The 12,845-nt window shown below is 33.7% G+C and overlaps 1 protein-coding gene across 4 annotated transcripts in view; it reads right to left on the bottom strand.

Annotated features, from left to right (window-relative positions):
* MSH3 (mutS homolog 3) overlaps positions 1-12,845 on the bottom strand; it is a 139,621-nt gene that overhangs the window by 41,461 nt on the left and 85,315 nt on the right. For all 4 annotated transcript variants that reach the window (XM_031447348.2, XM_031447351.2, XM_031447349.2 and 1 more), the window contains exons 17-19: positions 10,645-10,761; positions 5,401-5,508; positions 97-208 (exon numbers count right to left, since the gene is read on the bottom strand). In XM_031447348.2, coding sequence (XP_031303208.1) covers positions 97-208; positions 5,401-5,508; positions 10,645-10,761 — 337 coding nt within the window. The remainder of the gene's footprint in view (positions 1-96; positions 209-5,400; positions 5,509-10,644; positions 10,762-12,845) is intronic.

Raw genomic sequence — 12,845 nt, 5'->3', positions numbered from 1 at the left:
AATTTAGGTAAATTTTTAAAACATCATTTGACATTTAAAAGTCTGGGATCAATGTTACTATCTTTCACTTATTTTTTGCCATAATGTGGTACTTACTGACAAATTTGTACTATTGGGAACATACTGGTCCTGTTCTCCCAGCAATATGTCAATCACAGGGTGTCTGCCATTTTTTATTATGATTTTTCTTTCTTCTTGTAGAGTCGGTCTGCAAAGAGAAGCATGCTTCAATTTACAAGGCAAGAAATTAGCCTTTAAAAAAATCTAAAATAGCATGACAAAATTTTATGGCCAGTCTGTCAGAGACAAAACAAAACCTTAAACATGGACTTTAAGAACATATGTTCAGAACAAGGCTTGGAGTATAAAAGTTAAATTTTAAACATAAATCAGAATTGGGAAGAAAATTATTGTAATTATAGTGCTCTGAAGCACAAACTTTAGCCAAGTCTTACGATGGCTCTATAACTGAGATCTACCTTTACAAGATCCATTTTATTTTTTATTTTTTTACTATTCTCTAAGATATTTTCATTAATAAAAATTATGATTCAGATTGTTGCTACTTAAATCATTTCCAGAAATAAGCAAAATAAAGAAAATCATGTAAAATCATTTCTAGATTTAATTATTACATTAAAATATATTATACGTTGGACTTGGGGACAGAATGACCTAAAATTTTCATATTTCTGTTTAATTAAAACATCTTTCTATTGTCTTTAGTGTCTTTCACTTTTTTTGACATAAAAAACATTTGTTTGCCTTGTTGGTTTTGTTTCTTAAACTTTTATATTTCTGTTTTTATCTACAGCTTTATTTACCCAAGCTCTTGTGAGCACTGTCCTACTCTAAGTCTCCTCCCCAGAGGTTACCACTGAGAGCAGTTTAGTTTCTACCCTTCCCAAACTTCCATGCATTTAAGTTTATATACATTCATCGTATTGCTTTGTGATTTCTTTAAAACACACACACACACACACACACACACACAACCCAGAATCATACTGTAATATATCTCTCCACAACTATTTTGTATTTCCCCTTAATCCTCAGTACACATAAAACATAGATTTCACCATTTACTATATGGGGCCAATGAGCTTTTACTTATTCTTTTAACATTTCTAAGTCATTTTACAAATAATTTGCAGAACTGAGAATAAAAGAATAGTGAAAAAAAACCTTCATGACAAATTTTAGTGAGAATTCAAACACAGCAAATCTCAAATTTTTATTCCCTATCTTCCCGGTTTTGAAGGCATAAATGTGCAACACTCTGAATGTAAGTAACTGCTTATCAGCTGTCAGGCATGCATCTGGGCCATATTCATTTATAAATACTAATTCTAGATTGTGATACATTTTTAATAGGTTCTAGCTTATTATTTCTGGTTCTTTTACCACTAGCAATAAAAACGCAGAATTTTTGAAGAATTTTTTGAAATCTTTTAAAGGTCTTAAGTTTGTTAAAGAGAAGACAGTCTTCTTTGCTTCACAATTGCAAAACATTTTCGCTTATGTTTATAAATACAATGAGAATAATCAAATAAGTACTTTTATTCTATATCATTTATTTTCTTTCACTCTCCTACCTTCAGCACCTGTTCACCAACAGAGTATCAAGTAAATTTTAGTGCACAAATGTCATAAAAGAATATTGCCACACATCCTTTTAGCAAAACAGGATGCTCTCAATTCTTATCACTAAATAGAACATGGTGTGTGCTTCCTAAACAAACTAGATAAGAATACTACATTTCATTAAGCCCTTACAAATAAACTGCTCATACTAATTCTTGAATTTGAGACAATGCATCTATGATATTATTACATAAACATTCATAATCTGAGATTTTGTTTACGTAAGACATTTCATCATCATTAGTGTCTAGAGGACTGCTACCTTTCATTTCATATTCATCTGTTCATCTTTTGATTAGTAACTATGAAATATCTACTGCCAATTTTTTTCTCTTTGCTATTATGGGTGAAAATTTAATAATTCTGAATTCCCAACTGTGTTCATTGAAAGAAGCAGACTACAACAGTGGCACCTCCAGTCTTCTTTTATACCTTCTTGAAAGATAATGTAACTCTTTTGGCAATACAATGAGAAAACAAGAATGATGTAATGTGATTTCTATCTCACTTTAATATTATCATTCTCCAGCTTCCTTCTTATTTTAGACTTTTATAGCATAGTGAGAATAATTGATTAACAATGATGAAATACTTCCGAGGTCTTTCAGCTATAAGCAAGAAAAATCATTAAAGATTCCCAAATGCATCTTAGATTTTTAAAGGGTCAACCAGACTCATATGGTAAATGCAAGACAGTAAGTTTTATTTATTCTTTTTTAAAGTAAATTTTCTTTTTGTTCTTTGGAAGACCTCCTAAAAACTCAAAAGCTGAAATTAGGTAATGAACTCTGGTATGGAATACTGAAGATTAAGGATCACTTCTTTTCAGAACTTCAATGTTCTTCGGAAGCTGCTGTACAATAAGTTAGCTGTTCTGCATTGTTGAACATTTAGACTGTCCAGATTTTCTATGCTATAAACAATGCTGCAATGAACAACCATATATATGTGCCTGTGTGCATACATCCAAGTGTTTCTCTAAGCTAGAGGAAATTCCTGAGGTGGAATTTCTAAATTATAGGGTATGCATATTTTTAATAGATAACATAGCTGCATGAATTTACCTTTCCCCCAGCAGGATATAAAAGGTGACTTTTTAAACCCTCACTTAAAGTTGGTATCATCAAACTTTCTAATTTTTAACACTGTGGTAGTTGAACAGTGTTATCTCATTGTTTTAATTTGCACTCACTGATTACTAAAGTTGAACATCTTTTCAGTCAATTTCTTGGCCATCTGTTGGTCTTTTTCATCATAATAGTCTATCAATGACCTCTTCAAGTGCTTAGATTCAGAACTTTCACACATAAGCACATTTCTGAACCTACTTATAACACCAAGAAATATTGCTTTCCTATATACTTAAATTCTTTTTCTTAAATATATCTGACTAACAAAACCCTAAGAATGTACACTCACATTTCTCAAGGAAAGTGACTAAAGTATCTTCTGAGTAAAAAATTTGAAATCATCCTTTTGAAAAGGACATTTAAAATTACAAGTAAAGGACAGTTTTTGGATTTTACAGTATAATTCTAAGATAGAATTTTTATCTAGATGGGTTACAAATTTACTGTAAAAGAAAAAATGAAACCAACTGTAAGTGATATCAATTTTAAAAATAAAATCCTAAGTACTCTGCCAAATGAAATCAACATATCATACTCACGACATTGATATGACTTTCCAGGAAGGTTTTCACTTTAGAATAAAAACTTGAGGGATTTGTTCAGCTCTAAAATCTACACTGACTTACTCAGTTGCTATCAAAATTATATGACAAAACACCTCCTGGTACAGTAAGAAGCAAACAATTATTCAGAGAGCTGAGATGATATACTATATTACAGCTACAAAAAGATATGAAATTCATGTAGATGGTATTTTGTGGCACTGAAGGAGAAAGAACTGAGAAAATTTGGATGCTGCCTAGAAAGAATGAAACATTGAAATTGAACAAATTTATTTATTTTACATTTTTAAAACTGCATCATTCTCCTTTAAATGCCCCAGAAAAACAGAACATCAATCTATATTAGTAAAACAGTATAATGCCCAGAATACAAACTGAATAGAAAGACCTAGAATAAGAACTTTTACATAAATATTTAGACTATAGTGAATAAAGTGTCCTAATAACATTTAAAAAGAAAAGATTGTAATTATGAAGCCAAATAATCAATTTGAACTAACTCCAATAACCTCAATGAACTAAAATCTTTAAACAAGCTGGAAACCTAAGAAACAAAGTATAAACTTTAGATACTTAAATACTAGTTTAAAATGCATTTTAGATAAAAGTTTCCTATTTCATGGCTATTTACACTCAATTTTCTGGCTGCTAAAAAAGAGACTGAGGTTATGGCATGATTTTTCTTAATATATTAATATATTTAATATATTTTCTTAAAATATGTAACGTCCACTTTGGAAAGTATGTTAGCACGTGACATTTCCTGGAATTGTAATACTGATAGAATGGGTAGTTTGGAATAAGCTTACTGAGGACAAATAAAAAGTTGGATAAAGTATACAAAACAGCTACTTGAAGGCACCTGGTAGCTAACAAGACAGCAGGGAATTACCAGGATAGGATCTTGGGTAGAGCAGAGGGCCAGGGAGGGTATTTGCTGATTTCTGAGGGAATAGCTGCTGCTGAGCCATATAAACAGCTTTAATCTGAACTGAGATACCAAGGGGCTGCACACCAGGCATAAGAGTGCATCTGAAGTAAGAACTTTGAATCTCTGAATCATCTCAAGCCCTGATATGGAGTAAATGATGCCAAAACGCTACTAGTGTCTTGCGATGTGACTCTTTCAGAAGGAATATAATATCAAATTATTTCTACAAATGATTTTGCAAATACAATGCCCAGAAGATAATCAAAATAACCAGGCATTCAAGGAGATACATGAATGAAAATGAGCAGAAACAAGAGACTACAGATATCTGAATCATCAGACCAGACTTTAAGATAACTATGCTTATTATCATGTTCAAAGAGACAAATGAGATTGCAAATTGATGAAAAAATAAATTATTATAGGTATGAAAGATACTAACAACCCTTAAGTTCAGAAACTCTTATTAAAGAGAAAGACTTTTACCATACTAAATCTTTCTGATTTTTTAATAAATATCAATGAGTAATAATTGCTATTTATTAAGTGTGTATCATCTGCCTAGTCCTGCTTAGACATTTCATAATGTTTTTATCTCATTTAATTTGCACATCATCTTTAAGAGGTAGGTATTATTTTGTCAATGCAGAAACTGAAGATCAGAGAGATTATGAAACTTGTTTAAGGTCAGTTGTTAAATAACCAGGCTAGTATTATGTCCTAAGGAGGTGATTAGGTCCTAAGGGCAGAGACCTCATGAATAGGCTAGTATTCTTATAAAAGAGACACCAGAGAGGCAATGCCCACAGGAGCCACAGAGAGCTACCAGCGCAAAATTCCAGCCTGAGGGAGCTTTATAAAAATGTCACCCATATAAACCAAAAAATTGAAATATGTAACATTCACCTGTCTAGTCATAGTGAATATCTGCTTTCAGGGTTCTCAATAATAGAGCAAGAAAGGAATTTGTTCATTTTAAATCAAGCTATATGTGTATGACATTCAGCTTTACCAAGAGTCCAACACATTTGAGTAATTTTAATACTCTGTAATAAAAACACTAAAATTAATTGAATAATGCCATCTGATCTAAAGCACTGAGAAATGGGAGAAATTTTAAAAAATATATTACCTGCAGTAATCTCCTTGCTTGGTGACCTTGGCCAGGGAGAAAATGCAGTCAATAGTTGCTAGGTGATGTACTGCTTTACACAAGCACTGATAATGTTTATTAAAATTCCTACAGAAGCAATGATGATGAAAAGGTTAGCAAACTGATTTCTCAGACCTGTAAGAGCTGTACAATAAGTAATCACTTTGTTAGTTAAGATGAGCATAAACAAAATAACCAGGCATACCTCATAGTTAGGAAAGGTGGAAATTACATTGAACTACTTTTCTGTTTAATAATTGGATGACTGAGGCTTTTGTTTGTTTCATTTGGAAAGAGTTATATATATTTAAAATAGTTTTTATACAAAGATGTCTACTATTAATACCTTATTGCACATTTCACGTGACCATGACATTTCAAACTCAGAGCTAATTAACACAAATTTAGTTTAAATAACATCATGAACTACCCAGATGGATCATTTCCCTTTGTGCTTCTCCACAGCATCATCCAAACTGGGAATAACAGTTTCAGCATTTCTCTCTCACACTGACTGGAAGCTTCTCCATGGTAGATCCCACGTCTATCTGGTTTACCTATCGGTGTAGCCCCAACATCTAGCCCATAACCTTGGCACAGGGTTGACATTGTAATAAATTGTGTTGAAGGCAAACAAGAAGAAAAGTACGTTTTTCCAGTGATCTTCAGTTATCTTATTAATAACTCATATAGAAATTAAATCGAAGACTTCTTTTAAAAAAAGACATGTCATTGCCTCAAATCTTTGACTAATAAGGTAGCTGGTGATTTAAAAGCTTAGAAGACTTCTGTTGAAAGACTTATTCAGAAAAAATATAGGAATGTATGCAAGTGTTTCCTTTTTTTTTGCTTAGACTATCCCATTATTTCTTATCACAGGTATCGCTTACATCCTGTTAAAGATCTCCCCAGCATGAGTATTATGCTGAATGTTTCTCTTAAAGATATTTTGTACTGCAGGTTTCAGAAACTTTGAGATTTAGCCAATTTGCTTTTCTTAAACCCGAAGTTTTTTAGAGTGCTTCCAGCTTGAAAAGGCTATCCCGATTAAGCTACTATGGGATTAGTTATTTCTATTTTACCACTGTATTGATTTTTCAAGAACCTATAATTTCTGCTTTTTTATTAATATTAGGATAAGATAGTCCATGTAAGTGACTTTTTGAGATTCTAGAAACATTTTAAATATCCAATTTTATTTCTGTGTTAACTACATGTGAACTGAAAAATATATTTACAGCATATTTAAACTTCCATGTCTGAATAGAGTATAATGAACACAATTTACCCATTTTTCCCTGAATTAAAGTTCGTCAAAACAAACAACATGAATCCTACTAACAGTGTCAAGAGTCTGTGCAAAATCCCAAACACAGAGGAGACTGGACCCTGCATCAGACAGGAGCACTCAGTTCCCACCTTAAAAATGACTCAGTTTTGAAGAAGCCACGTGCTGCAGAGACCTAACACTACTGAGTGGCTGCCCAGTGATCAGGGCTTGTCATTCCTGGTCTGGCTTTGATTTTAGATCGGACCACTCATTTACCCCTTGGACTGTGGCCAATTTTGCTCCTATTCTAATTCTGACCCATTTGGTCTTCTTATCCTAACACTCTCTCTTTTGCCAGAGAGTAGCCACAGTTGATGTTTCTACTCTTGCCTCTCTGGGTCTGAGTGTTAAAGCACTTTATTTCTTACTTTCACCCCTCCTTCTCAGGTCCTGTTCAGGCTGCTAAGACCCTAATTTGCCACCACCCAGCACCCTTACGTTGAGGGTAACTGTCCCTGATGATCTTCTAACTTCCAGACTGAAATAAGTGACATTACTCTCAGTGAGTACCATTTCAGTTTCACAACGACAAAAGAGGCAGGGAGAGAGGTAAGGAAATTATTTTGATGTGGACAACAATGTTCTTTCTTATATCAATGATACAAATAAGGCATGTGAATAAAAATTTAAAGCTCTCATACACTTTATACATCACCATCACAACTCCTATGAAGACTTGTTTGACTTCTTGTTCTTTGTCTATTTGCTATACTTTGCCCAATTTCAAAGAGATCATCCATACTTAGAAAAATGACAAGCTGAAAAATGGGCAATTCAGATAACATTCTGATAGGCTGGGTTTATGTCATAACAACATGCAACTTTATTACTAAGCCACCAAACAACTTTACCTAAGAACTACAATTTGGTCTCTGGTCAAAAGATATTGGTGGGTCCATGGGAAGTCTATTAAGACATGTGGTTCTAAAGCTGTAATGACAGTTTACCAGCAGGTGTTGCTCAGTGACATCTGAAGTTAATAAAAAATGAGACAATTTAATGTTATATTTAAAAATGCATTTCTAAAATACTTGCACTGCTGTATGAAAGGTATTATAATTCAATTTTTAAAGAATTTGCAATTGAGATTACTCAATATCCATAGCCCATCTTCTAGAACACAAAAGAAACACCTATTTTGAGAGAGGGTTCCATTCACACACTTCCTTACAGTTTGACTTCTTGCAATATTTTGATTGAAAGTAATGTGACTAATGCACAACTGTTAGTGTCTCAGTAAGAGACAAACACACTTGTATAGATGGTATTCAATCCTCTGATGCTAGGTTCATTGAGGTTAATCATTTTTGAAATGACATTACATTCATACCATCTGGCACCTCAAAAAATAGTGTGCCCAACAATGCTGTTCTCAAGTTGAGACTCTTGCTGCAAATGTTATAGTTAAATTTCAGCCAGTAGTCTTTATTTAGATAAAAATTTTAATATATTTTTCTTATTTTTGAAAGTAATATATGTACATTACAGAAACTTTTGCTATCAAATATTTGCAAAGCAAGTTAAATCTCCAGCAACCTCATCATCCAGCTTAATCAGTTAATATTTAAGATCATATATATATGTATTTACATACACACACATACACATTTCTCCAAAGATATACAAATGGCCAATAAGTATATTAAGAATAATAGCATATATATTTAATCTCTTAAAATACAAAGATTTGTATGCTGTGCATGTATGTGAATTTATACATACAGAACTGCATCACACTTTCCATCCTTTTTTTCGCTTAGCAGTATGTCGTGAGTACCATATTCTTCTGTGATGTTTTATTTAACGTTAGCTCATTCTTAGCAACTCCCAACTACAGCAAAGGCAGGGTATGATGAAAGCAGAGCTCTCCTGGGTTAATCTGAGAGAAGCCCAGGCAGAGGGCTGCCAGTGAGAACGGCGTGAGGTAATGGTGGGATGCGAGAGAGCACAGGAGAAAAAGGGGCAAATCAAAGAGACTTGTCAGAGAGAAAACAAACAGGAATTTGATAACATATAAAGGGACAAAAAGGAAGAAAGAATCAAGGATAATGCCAATATTTTTAGCCTAGGAGACCTGAAACTTCTTTATTCCAGAATAATGACAGGGAGAAAACCACCCAGGATTATAAATTCAGGTACACTACATAGTGTAGAGAGTAAATAGGTACAACCCCACTGAACCCCAAGACCCTAGAATGTGGCCCCTTGAAGCTTGAAAGGAGAAATTTTAGTCCAATTCTCATGTTCTCAGTGATATTACTAAAGGAAAAGTCTGAGAAACAGAGAGTCAAGGACCATGAAAACCCTAAAGATGGGAAACCGAAAGTGAATTGGAAAAGGAACTGAACAGACCAAATTTCCATCCCTAGATTCAAGACTCTGACTCCAGATTACCTCAAAAGATTCAGGATAAGTAAATCGGAATCCCTTTCTGAACTTATAATTTCCAACTCCTCTGGGCAAAAAGAGATGGTACCAAATCACTACCTTTTAAAAACTGCTACATGTTACCTTTTTTGTTTCTTTATTTTCACTTGTCAGATTGGTTACTTTAAATGGAATAAAGCTCCCTAAATATGTCACTAAATATGTATTGTTTAAGTTTTTAAAGAGAAAGTCTAACAGGGCCAGCTCTGCAGCTGGATGGCCAGGGGCACACACCCTACCACCAGACACACCTGGGCTCCAATCCTTACCCCTGTTGTGCGCAACTTCTTATTTCTGCATCTCACTCTTACTCATTTGTAAATTGGGGATGACAATAATGTTTAACTCACAGGACTCCTGTGAGGAATAATGAGCTAATGTATACATATATAAAGTGCTTAGATGAGTGGTGGTCTGGAGTTGGCTCCTACAGACTCACGAAAGTCAATTGTGCACATCTCTTCCCAATCCAGTCCAGCAGGAGCTTGCAATCAGTACTGGTGGGAGTAGTTACACTACAGAAATCAAACAAATGCTACTACTCTTCCAGAGAGCTGGCTGTTAACCATTTACCAGCACACCACAGACTTAAACCTGTTAATGTGAACACATGACTAAATTAATCCAGAATGAAATAGCCTTTGAGACAACGTCAAGGACCTGCTGGAAAAAAAATCTCGTAATAGAAAAATAAAAAAAAATGGGGGACTATTCTAGATTCAAATACACTAAAAAAACCTTAATAACCAAATACAACATGTAAAGAATTTTTTAAATATGGGGAAAGAGGAAATTCATCATTTCTTACATTAACTAATTTTTCTTAGGTATGATAATGGTGGTAAGATTATACAGCAAAATGTCCTTACTTTTAGAAGATGTATGCTTAAGTATTTAGGGGTGAAGAGTTATAATGTCCAAAGCTTACTTTAAAATGGTTCAGAATAAAAAGTCTATGAGAGAGATATAAAACAAATGTGGCAAATATTAACATCTGATAAAGCTAGGTGCAAGGTATATAGATCTTCATTGCAACTTTTCTACACATTTAAAATTTTTCAAATTAAAAACTTAGGAGGAAAACAAAGGATGTAAAAATATAAGAAAAAAATTAAATGGAGATAATTTAAAAAAAGAAAAACGAATAACTTGTCTAACTCTGAAATTACCAAGCCTTTATATAAGAAAACTAAACAAAGTCCAAGGTGGAACTTAAAAGTGATGCCACTAGACATCCTTAGCACCAAAATGTTAGTACAGTTACAATAAAGTATATCTGGTCCCTCAACAGAGACCAAGATGAGCTTACATTTCAATGGATTAAAAATAAAATCAGAGAACACATGTACTCAACTATTTGATGGCAGGTCACAAGTAGTAATATCTACTTTTCTTTTTGATGGAAAGATTTTCCGGTCTATTTCTCACAGCAAAAAATCAGATTATATTTTTCATTGTAAACTCACTCTAGAAAATCAAGCCATTCGGCATTGCAGTCAAGGACTAGCTGCTCCCGGAGTTGATTCAGATGTCTGTAATTTTCTACAATAAAAGGAGAGTGAAAGCGGCTCACAGCTTTTGTGCTAGAAGAGGGAAAAAAACAGAAACAGGAAATCAAGGTTACTAAGAAATCAGTAATGCCATCACTTCAGAAAACTAAAGAAGTTATTTATTATTCTGACGAACCTTAAAAGTAAATAGCTGTTAAACAGAGAACATTCTTTAAGTATGATCCTGAACCTTATTAATTCCAAAGATCTTTGTTGTAAGTAAAGTATGTGGAGATCAAGATCATCAGATTATGTTTGGGAAGCTTTTAAAATTCAAATTATATCCATATGGCAAAAACAAAGTTTAGAATTTCTATTTCATAAGCAAAGAGCTTTTTCCTTTAAATTATACTAAACGAAAATGCTTGCTTTAAAAAAAAAGATCAGAAGTAAATATGGCAAAATAAATCCTGACAAAGCTAGGAGTTGGATACATTGGTGAAAGTTATATTATTGTTTATAATTTGCACTTTTCTGTATGATTAGATTATTTCAGTGGGGAAACAGAAAAGCATTACAAGGAACAGCAATGTAATAATTCAGGAGGCAGTCAAAGAAGAGGAACTCTTCATGATCTAACTGTAGATTCACATGACCCTAGATGGGAAGAAATACCATGTGTTCCTCTTCTGGGCTTGCATACAATCTCTGTAGAGCCCAACGGCGGATTCAATAGGTCCCTAGTCAGAGAGTCCAGACCAAGGCTCCAACTCTGCCACTTACATGCCAGCTATGTGACTTTGGGCCGATGTAACTGACCTCTAAACATCACTCGCCTCTTCTATCAAAGGGGATAATAATTTTATCTACTTCATAGGTACTGATGAGAGGATGAATCAGATAGTGCTTAGCAGAGTATCTACGTTATCAGTGCTCAGTGTTAGGAGTTGTTCCACGGTGGTGGTGGTGGTTATTACTGTTGATGTTATTACTAAGATGAGACCTTTAAGAGGAAAAGGTCAAAGCTGAGTGATAGGCAGGTGATGAGAGAGTGCACTCTGATCTTTGTTTGCACCCCAACTCCTGTAATGTGCTGTCACAATTATCTTTAATTTGGCAAGTTACTGGATTACACATATTACTGGATTAGGAGTGAGCCTTTCACATTCAAAATGTGACTAATGATATGCTAAACCTATCCCTGTCAAGGCTCTGATGGCTAAACAACAGATAAAAAAATCAAAATGAACCTTCCCCCAAACCATCTTATTTATTCATTCAGTTTACATCACTGAATTGTTCAAAAGACACTGGTACTGATTTATGTCTTGCTTATTGCTTTTAAAGTATGTCATCTAGATTTCTATGCAAACATATTCATCATAGCTTTCTCTTCTGACAAAACGTATTTAGTGAGACATTTCAGTGACTGTTCTTGATAGACTAACATGATTTCTTATAATTTCTCTTCACAAAGCATATTACCATTCGTTAGCTGAAGTATAGGACAAAAATAAAGAATGACTGCAAAAGGAGAAAACATCCCCTAAAATCAATACCTAGAACTCAATTACCGCTCTGCTAACACAGAGGGGGAAAAAGGATAGTATTAGAGCTTAAGGAATCCGTGATTATGCCTTCAGGATCCTTTAATAGTGGCCATGGATAATAGTTTTCTTTTTTAATTAAAATAACAAATTAACAACATCCGTGTATCATGTCAAAATTTTCTTCCATTCTTAACACAGAGCCTTGATACCATTACCAGCTACTAGTCTCTCTTCTGTTATCTTAGGCAAATGTAACATTTTCATCTCAAGTTCATGCAAACATATTAACAGGTGTAATAAATATTTTACAAAGGATGCCACTCACAAAAGAAAATATACTTCTCTAAAACTACTTTTTTAAATGAGGCCCTTCTTGAGAATCAATGCTTAACCAAGGAGAAAAGGCAAAGTCTCAATGTGGGTCTCTAATTTTGGTTTTGATTCATGATACGACTTACAAAAAGGACGTGTAAAGAACTACTAGAGCTAGTGCCATGGAAAACATTAAGAAAAAAGAAATGCAGAGCTCAGTGAGGCAGAAAATGAAATGTCAGCTTCTTAAAAGAAATGTCAGGTATAGCATTCATCAAGAAGTTCAAACAACCAAATTAATCTTATAGTTGAAGA

This window comes from Camelus dromedarius, chromosome 3, assembly GCF_036321535.1.
Source record: "Camelus dromedarius isolate mCamDro1 chromosome 3, mCamDro1.pat, whole genome shotgun sequence".
Lineage (NCBI taxonomy): Eukaryota > Metazoa > Chordata > Mammalia > Artiodactyla > Camelidae > Camelus > Camelus dromedarius.
Note: the sequence above shows the minus strand (reverse complement) of the source record. Positions and strands in the feature narration are given on the sequence as shown.